At 41.8% G+C, this 10,000-nt stretch overlaps 1 protein-coding gene across 3 annotated transcripts in view; it reads left to right on the forward strand.

The window, feature by feature from the left end:
- Positions 1-10,000, forward strand: part of LOC143298090 (neuronal acetylcholine receptor subunit alpha-3-like) — a 77,301-nt gene that overhangs the window by 18,748 nt on the left and 48,553 nt on the right. For all 3 annotated transcript variants that reach the window (XM_076610773.1, XM_076610775.1, XM_076610774.1), the window contains exon 2: positions 564-939. In XM_076610773.1, coding sequence (XP_076466888.1) covers positions 864-939 — 76 coding nt within the window. In that variant the 5' untranslated portion in view covers positions 564-863. The remainder of the gene's footprint in view (positions 1-563; positions 940-10,000) is intronic.

Here is a 10,000-nt window from a genome sequence, read left to right on the forward strand (position 1 = left end):
TTTGTTCTTTGTTTTTGGTTGTTGTTGTTTTGGGGTTTTTTTTTGTTTGTTTGTTTTTTGCTGCCCCATCATCTGCACCGTTTCAGTAGCATTATTCCCACGCCGCTCATTTAGATTCCCCCATACACGGCCACACCGGAGTGAGGGTGGCGCTTCTTCTCTGAAGACCTTGTACTGTCCAGCTCTCCCTAGAGTTTCTTGTCACATTTTCTTGTTACATTTCACTATATTTACTTGTCTTTTTTTTCTCTTTCATTTTAGGCTGCTTTATCAAGGCCCTGACCAATATGTTGGGGTTTTGCGAAGGTTAGACGTCTGGTTTTGTTGTTGTTGTTGTTGTTTGGATTTTTTTTTAAGCAGATGTGATTTAGCGTATATGGCTCATTCCTCACGCCTCCTTGAAATTGAAACTGAAACTGAAATACCCTGTTGTTCAGATTTTGTATTTCAATATAACACGAACCACAGACGTAGCGTATATGGCTCATTACGCAAGCCTCCTTCAGATATTGAAACAAACTGAAATACCCTATCCTTCATTTATGTGTGTGTGTGTGTTTCAGTTGAATTGATACGAACTACAGACATCTGTCTTTGTTGGGAGAGCAAACCAACCAACCACCCAACCACCCACCCAACCAGCCAACCAGCCTACCAACCAACCAACCAACACCACCACCACCACCACCTGCAGAGTATTCCAAGACCCTGGATGTCTGTGACTGATGCAGGAGGAGGAAACTCTCTTGTAATGTCAGCAGTGCCATCGACAACTTTGCAGCACCACTGACTTGTCACCCCACCCTCCACCCCTTCCCCCACAACCCAGATCCTTCCACCTTTCCCTCCCCCTTCCGGCAGCCATGGAAACAGGGGGCGGAACCATCATGTCTAGCATCCGGCTACGTCACTTCCTGCTGATTGTTATCGCCGTGGCCAGTAAGTCCTGGTGTTGTGTTCCTCTGAGTGTGTGTGTGTGTGTGTGTGTGTGTGTGTGTGTGTGTGTGTGTTGGGGGGCAGGGGGGTGGGGTGGTGGGGGGGAGCTCAAGTATTCGCTTTTATCTCTCTGTTTCTGTTTCTGTCTGTCTGTCTGTCTCTCTGTCTCTCTGTCTCTCTCTCTCTCTCTCTCTCTCTCTCTCTCTCTCTCTCTTACTGTTCCTCTGAGTGGAAGTTCAAGTGTTACCCCTCTGTCTATCTGTCTCTGTCTCTCTGTCTCTGTCTCTCTCTCTCTCTCTCTCTCACTCTCTCTCTCTCTCTTACTGTCCCACTGAGTGGAAGCTCAATTCGGTGCCTCTCTCTTTGTCCCTCTCTGTCTCTCTCTCTCTCTCTCTCTCTCTCTCTCTCTCTCTCTCTCTCTCTCTCTCTCTCTCTCTCCCTCTGTGTCAAGAGAAGAAATGGCTTGTTCACAGAAACAGACGAACAAGAAATCCGAACCAGCCCTCCCTCCATCCCATAGGATCTGGAATCCCTGGCATTGTTCATCATCAGTGGTCAAAAATGCAAGGAAGATAACAGAGTGTTTGTTTTTTTTCTTTCTTTCTTTTTCTTAACTTTTTTTAGATTTAGTTTGTCCATTATGCAAAACTGGAAAAGAAGAAAAAGAGTTGCATTTTGTTTTATATTGTCCAGTATTGACTGATGTGAGAACACGATATATTCCATCAAAATTCTATAGGTATCCAAGTCAACTACGGTTAAGCTTACTTATGGCTTCTTGTAATGAAAGGATTGTAAGGAATTTTTCAATTTATCTATACAAGGCATTCCAGTTGCGATCGGTAATGACTTCATGATTGCTGAACTCATTAGGATTAAGATTATGATTATTAGTCAAATGCAGATACTATATTGTTGTACACTGTTTACCCCATTCATGAGGGGCAATGGCCTTATATGAATAAACCATCCATCCATCATCTTAACTTTTTTGTTTGCGGAAGACGACGATGAGATGTTGAATCTTTGCACCATGTCCTTTGGTTTTCTTGTTTTGGTGGTGGTGGTGTTTGTTGTTGTTTTCTAAAACTCTGATCAGTCTTTTCTAATCTCTCTGGGTCTGATCTGGGTCTGAGATCGTATTTCATTGTCAACAGTGGTTATGCTAATACAAGGAACTGGTGTACTGTTCCTCTGAATGGAAGCTCAAGTGGTTCCCCTCCCCTTTCTCTCTCTCTCTCTCTCTCTCTCTCTCTCTCTCTCTCTCTCTGTCTGTCTGTCTGTCTGTCTGTCTCTCTCTCTCTCTCTCTCTTTCTCTCTCTCTCTCGTGTTTCAGTCTACACTGGTTGTGATACAGGATTCAGCACTTTCAAAGTGACAAGATTTAAATCCCTCAACTTACAGGCCAGCTACAAACAGTCATGTTCAATGAAATGAAACAAACTGAAAGAGCCCACTCCAGTAAACAGGACAATGCATGACAACATGACATCTTTCTCCAGCTACAAACAGTCATGTTCAATAAAATGAAACAAACTGAAAGAGCCCACTCCAGTAAACAGGACAATGCATGACAGACAACATGACATCTTTCTCCAGCTACAAACAGTCATGTTCAATAAAATGAAACAACTGAAAAAAAAACCCACTCCTGTAAACAGGACAATGCATGACAACATGACATCTTTCTCCAGCTACAAACAGTCATGTTCAATCAAATAAAACAAACTGAAAAAGCCTACTCCAGTAAACAGGACAATGCATGACAACATGACATCTTTCTCCAGCTACAAACAGTCATGTTCAATAAAATGAAACAAACTGAAAAAACCCACTCCAGTAAACAGGACAATGCATGACAACATGACATCTTTCTCCAGCTACCAACAGTCTGTTCAGATAAAATGAACAAAACTGAAAAAAAACCCACTCCATAAAGGACAATCTGCATTGCATACATGGAAACAGATCTTTGTTTTCCTTCTTTCAAACAGCATGTTCAATCAAAATAAAAAGAAGAAAAAGTTCTTATATGTCCAGTATTGACTGAGTGACAACACGACAAATGTCACCTTTACGTCCAGTACAAACTAAGCTTACTATGTTCAATGAAAATGTAAAACAATTACTGAACAAGGCATTCCAGTGCATCGTAAGACCATGGCTGACAAAAGATATGATTATTAGTCAATCAGATACAATACTGTGTCATGTTCCCATATAGCAATGGACTAATGAAAAACCCACCTCATTAAACTTGCTTTGCAAGACGACATGACATCTTATCTTGCACCAGTCCATGTCTGTTTGGTGTCGAATTGTTTCAAACAAACTGAACAGTCCTTCACTCCATGGTACTGACTGGGCACAGAATCGTTTTCATGTACAACAGTTGTTATCAAATAAAGAAACTGGTGTACTTCCTGATGAAACCAAGGGCCTCCCTTCTTACTATCTACTCTTCTCTCTCATCTCTACTGTCATGTCAGTACAATTGTACATGTACTGAAAACTCTGTCGCCTCTTCCGTTAGTAAACAGGACAATTCAAAGTTCAATAAAATGAAACAAAATGAAAAAGCCCACTCCAGTAAACAGGCAAATGCAGGACAACATGACATCTTTCTCCAGCTACAAACAGTCATGTTCAATACAATGAAACAAACTGAAAGAGCCCACTCCAGTAAACAGGCAAATGCATGACAGACAACATGACATCTTTCTCCAGCTACAAACAGTCATGTTCAATAAAATGAAACAAACTGAAAAAGCCCACTCCAGTAAACAGGACAATGCATGACAACATGACATCTTTCTCCAGCTACAAACAGTCATGTTCAATAAGATAGAACAAACTGAAAAAGCCCACTCCAGTAAACAGGACAATGCATGACAACATGACATCTTTCTCCAGCTACAAACAGTCATGTTCAATAAGATAGAACAAACTGAAAAAGCCCACTCCAGTAAACAGGACAATGCATGACAACATGACATCTTTCTCCAGCTACAAACAGTCATGTTCAACAAAATGAAACAAACTGAAAAGGCCCACTCCAGTAAACAGGCAAATGCATGACAACATGACATCTTTCTCCAGCTACAAACAGTCATGTTCATTAAAATGAAACAAACTGAAAAGGCCCACTCCAGTAAACAGGACAATGCATGACAACATGACATCTTTCTCCAGCTACAAACAGTCATGTTCAATAAAATGAAACAAACTGAAAAAGCCCACTCCAGTAAACAGGACAATGCATGACAACATGACATCTTTCTCCAGCTACAAACAGTCATGTTCAATAAAATGAAACAAACTGAAAAAGCCCACTCCAGTAAACAGGCACATAAATGCATGACAACATGACATCTTTCTCCAGCTACAAACAGTCATGTTCAATAAAATAAAACAAACTGAAAAAGCCCACTCGAGTAAACAGGACAATGCATGACAACATGACATTTTTCTCCAGCTACAAACAGTCATGCTCAATAGATTAGAACAAACTGAAAAACCCCACTCCAGTAAACAGGACAATGCATGACAACATGACATCTTTCTCCAGCTACAAACAGTCATGTTCAATGAAATGAAACAAACTGAAAAAGCCCACTCCAGTAAACAGGACAATGCATGACAACATGACATCTTTCTCCAGCTGCAAACAGTCATGTTCAATAAGATAGAACAAACTGAAAAAGCCCACTCCAGTAAACAGGACAATGCATGACAACATGACATCTTTCTCCAGCTACCAACAGTCATGTTCAATAAGATAGAACAAACTGAAAAAGCCCACTCCAGTAAACAGGCAATGCATGACAACATGACATCTTTCTCCAGCTACAAACAGTCATGTTCAATCAAATAAAACAAACTGAAAAGCGCCACTCCAGTAAACAGGACAATGCATGACAACATGTCACCTTTCTCCAGCTACAAACAGTCATGTTCAATAAAATAAAACAAACTGAAAAAGCCCACTCCAGTAAACAGGACAATGCATGACAACATGACATCTTTCTCCAGCTACAAACAGTCATGTTCAATAATATGAAACAAACTGAAAAAGCCCACTCCAGTAAACAGGCAAATGCATGACAACATGACATCTTTCTCCAGCTACAAACAGTCATGTTCAATGAAATGAAACAAACTGAAAAAGCCCACTCCAGTAAACAGGACAATGCATGACAACATGTCACCTTTCTCCAGCTACAAACAGTCATGTTCAATCAAATAAAACAAACTGAAAAAGCCTACTCCAGTAAACAGGACAATGCATGACAACATGACATCTTTCTCCAGCTACAAACAGTCATGTTCAATAAAATGAAACAAACTGAAAAGCCCACTCCAGTAAACAGGACAATGCATGACAACATGACATCTTTCTCCAGCTACAAACAGTCATGTTCAATAAAATGAAACAAACTGAAAAAAGCGCACTCCAGTAAACAGGACAATGCATGACAACATGACATCTTTCTCCAGCTACAAACAGTCATGTTCAATGAAATGAAACAAACTGAAAAAAGCGCACTCCAGTAAACAGGACAATGCATGACAACATGACATCTTTCTCCAGCTACAAACAGTCATGTTCAATAAAATGAAACAAACTGAAAAAAGCGCACTCCAGTAAACAGGACAATGCATGACAACATGACATCTTTCTCCAGCTACAAACAGTCATGTTCAATAAAATGAAACAAACTGAAAAAAGCGCACTCCAGTAAACAGGACAATGCATGACAACATGACATCTTTCTCCAGCTACAAACAGTCATGTTCAATGAAATGAAACAAACTGAAAAAGCCCACTCCGGTAAACAGGACAATGCATGACAACATGACATCTTTCTCCAGCTACAAACAGTCATGTTCAATAAAATGAAACAAACTGAAAAAGCCCACTCCAGTAAACAGGACAATGCATGACAACATGACATCTTTCTCCAGCTACAAACAGTCATGTTCAATGAAATGAAACAAACTGAAAAAGCCCACTCCGGTAAACAGGACAATGCATAAGAACAAGTCATTTTTTCTCTGGCCACGGACCGCTTGGAGGGCGAATTCGGTCTCTGGCACAACAGATTCGTTGAATCTGCATCAACAACATTGAAAATAATTGTATCTGTGTCTCTCCCGTATGTGTGTGCATCTGTCTGTCTGTCTGTCTCTCTCTCTCTCTCTCTCTCTCTCTCTCTCTCTCTCGCACTCGCTCTCTCTGTTTGTCTCTCTTTCCTTCTCTCTCTCTCTCTCTCCCTCTGTCTCTCTGTCTGTCTTTGTCTCTGTCTCTCTCTTTCCTTCTCTCTCTTTCCTTCTCTCTCTCTGTCTCTCTCTCTCTCTTTCCTTCTCTCTCTCTCTGTCTCAGTCTCTCTTTTGCCTTCTCTCTCTCTCCTTTCTCTCTCTCTCTCTCTTTCCTTCTCTCTCTGTGTCTCTGTCTCTTTCCTTCTTTCTCTGTCTCTGTCTCTCTGTCTATCTCTGTCTCTCTGTGTCTGTCTCTCTGTCTCTGTCTGTCTGTCTGTCTGTATCTCTCTCTCTCTCTCTCTCCATCTCAATGTGTCTTTATCTCTATTGTGTGTGTATCTTCGCCTCCTTCCTATTCGTTCTCTTCCCAACTCTCACTCTCATCTTTTTGTGAAAATAGGACGTAAACAATCTCTCTGTCTCTCTCTCTCTCTCTCTCTCTCTATCTCTCTCTCTCTCTCTCTCTCTCTCCTCTCTCTCTCTTAAAAATGTTTGACTGTCAGATACAACCTGTGTTGACATATGGAGCTGAAATATGGGGAGTTACAAAAAATCTTGAATTAATCAAAGGTGTACATCTTTTCGCTTAAAAAAAAGTTTTTAGGCGTACATTCAAAAGCTCCTAGACATTTATTTGGTTTATGGTGAAACTGGTAGGTTTCCACTCTATGTGATGACTTATGTTAAATGTATTAAGTTTTGGTTACGTCTACTAAAATTAAGCAATGATCGATTCCCCAAGAAAGCATACAATATGTTACTACATCTGCAAACACAAAATTATATCACATGAGCTTGTAGTATTAGAAATGTTTTGTACATGTACGGCTTTGGTTATGTGTGGGAGGCACAAGGTGTTGGTAATGAATGTGTGTTTATTCGTTGTTTTAAGCAACGGTTAATTAATAATAATAAATAATAATAATGGTATTTATATAGCGCTGGATCTTGTGCAGAGACAAATCAAAGCGCTTTCGCACCAGTCATTCACACGCATGCATAACTCTAAAACTGTAGACACTAAAGACAAGGAAGGGCAGGCAAGGGAGGCTATTTTGGGAAGAGGTGGGTTTTAAGGCCAGACTTGAAAGAGCTGAGTGTGGAGACTTGAAGAAGCGAAAAAGGAAGTTCATTCCAGTCGCAAGGTCCAGAAACAGAGAAAGAACGGCGGCCAACAGTCGAATGTTTGAATCTGGGTATGCGTAAACAGAGTGGATCCGAAGTCGATCGTAGTGAGCGAGATGGAGTGTAGAGGTGAAGGCAGCCGCAGAGATAGGAAGGGGCAGTTTTGTGAATGCATTTATAACATAGAGTGCTGATCTTGTACTTTATTCGGTGTGAGACAGGGAGCCAGTGGAGATGTTGCAAAAGAGGAGTGATGTGCTCAGATCTTTTCTTTCTGAGGACGAGTCGGGCAGCAGAGTTTTGTATGCGCTGAAGGGACTGAATTGATTGTGCAAAGCAAAGTTGGCATTCCTCACTGATGTCACATGAATTCTATCGAGTGTATTCTGTTTACAACCAATCACTTACAACATCTCCGTACTTATTGGTCGTGAAAAACTTTCTTGTACGCCGTCACGATTTCGAATCGGTATGTCAGATTTGACTTGTCGCTTTTTACAGTATAATCCTGTTCCTGGTGATAAGAGAAGGTGTAGTTTTTGTCACACAGCCCTTGAAACAGAATATCACTTTCTTTTGGTTTGTCCTGTTTATCAGACTCTAAGAGAAGAACATTTACCTGCCAAATATCACAGAAATCCAACCTTGTTCAAATTTGCCGCCTTGATGTCCTGTGTGTCGGAATCTTTAGTTGCGAAGTTGTCGTTTTTTGTATGCAAGGCTTTTGGCGTGAGAGCGGAGCTTTCGAAATTGGATACGAGTGAATGAGTATGGGTAATCATTTTGTTGCACTGTGGCGTATACATCCACCCCACCCCCCTTTTTTTTCGATTCTTGCAATTTGTAATTAATTTTTGTAAGTTTTGTTAGCTTGTCAGCTTCATTTTTTTTTTTTTTTTTTATTTCATTTCACTTAATCGAGGTCGCTGGATCTGTGTTTTAAGCGCGCGAGCGTGTTTATGGGTGTGTATATGCGCGCGTGCATGTGTTTGAGGGAGGGGAGAGGAGAGAGAGAGAGATAATGTGAGAGAGAGAGAGAGAGAGAGAGAGCTTGCAAGAGTCACATGCGCATTGATATATTGTTCACACTATTTGATTCATTATGTAATATTTTTGTTAGTGGCCCACTCCTTTGTTATGGGCCGGAGGCCTAACAAATAAACCATTGTCTTGTCTCTCTCTCTTTGTCACACACGCTCTCTCTCTCTCTCTCTCTCTTCAGACAAAACCATCTCTCTTCACTTACTTTGAGAAATCGAGGCTGTCAAAGATCGTGACAAGGTTCCATGATAATTCGATAGCTCTCCGTCTGCCCGTCTCCTCTTTAGCGCAGTCCGCTAAGAGCTTGTTGGGTTGTCGTTCTTTCAGGCGGGCAAGTTGCCTGATGGACGTGTTTGTACCACGGCGCGCGGGACTTGGCGAATTAGTTGTCGCTTTATGTTTCTGTTTGTTTTCGTCCTTGTCCACCTCCTTGTCGTCGTCGTTGTCGTCGTCGGAGGCATTATCATTGTTGCTGTTTTATGATGGTGGTGTTTAAACGGTGGTTAGTATTATTTTTTGTTTGTTGGAGTGTGGGTGGGTGGGGTGTTGGAGGGGGGGGGGGGGAGTCGTTTGTTGTTATCGTTGTTGATGATGATGATGTTGTTGTTGCTGTTGTTCTTTGTTGTCTGCTTGTTTTGTTTTGTTTTGTTTTGTTTTTTCCTGTCTTTGAACCTTATTTCGTTTGGTGATGATAGTTGGGCTGGTGATCATGTTGGAATCGTTTTTCTTTCTTTCTTTCTTTCTTTCTTTCTTTCTTTCTTTCTTTCTTTGGGTTTCCCCCCTATTTTCTTAGTGGTGGTGGTGGTGGTGGTGTTTTTACGCCATTGATCCTGCTTCATACTGTCTTCACTTCAATAACATTAACGATTAAAGGTCCAGTAGCGGTCCGATAACCCTTCACGGCAATCGGGGCAGCGAATTCCTCCTATTCGCTGTGTCTATGGCTCGGGATAGGATAGGAAGGCGGGGCCCAGTTCCTCTCTCCTGTCACCTCTCCCGTGTCAGGTACCCGTTCACACCCTGGGTGGAGTGAGGGAAATCAGATTAACTCACTCAGTACGGCCAGTCTTCTCTTCTCCTCTACACAGACCCCTCGGATGTCCAGTGGGTGTCTGAATGACCCAACCTTTAGCTTCTGTCGTCAGAATTGTGGTATTCTTTGTCAACATTCACCTCTTCAGTATAAGAGCCTTCCGCTGGCAATATTTTGATGATGGTAATTGGGGTGAAACGCTGTTAACGTCGTCTCTTTCGCCGTTCGTATGGAGAGAGTTAACCCCCCTTTTCCGAAAGGACACAGCACCAAGGCTTCACGAATCCTGATCACCAGAAAACACAAGATCAGGCAGTCCAGCGCCTTAACCGATTCTGTTGACGGGCACAATAGCCGAGTGGTTAAAGCGTTGGACTGTCAATCTGAGGGTCCCAGGTTCGAATCACGGTGACGGCGCCTGGTGGGTAAAGGGTGGAGATTTTTACGATCTCCCAGGTCAACATATGTGCAGACCTGCTAGTGCCTGAACCCCCTTCGTGTGTATATGCAAGCAGAAGATCAAATACGCACGTTAAGGATCCTGTAATCCATGTCAGCGTTCGGTGGGTTATGGAAACAAGAACATACCCAGCATGCACACCCCCA

Source organism: Babylonia areolata, chromosome 23, assembly GCF_041734735.1.
Source record: "Babylonia areolata isolate BAREFJ2019XMU chromosome 23, ASM4173473v1, whole genome shotgun sequence".
Taxonomy (NCBI): Eukaryota; Metazoa; Mollusca; class Gastropoda; order Neogastropoda; family Buccinidae; genus Babylonia; species Babylonia areolata.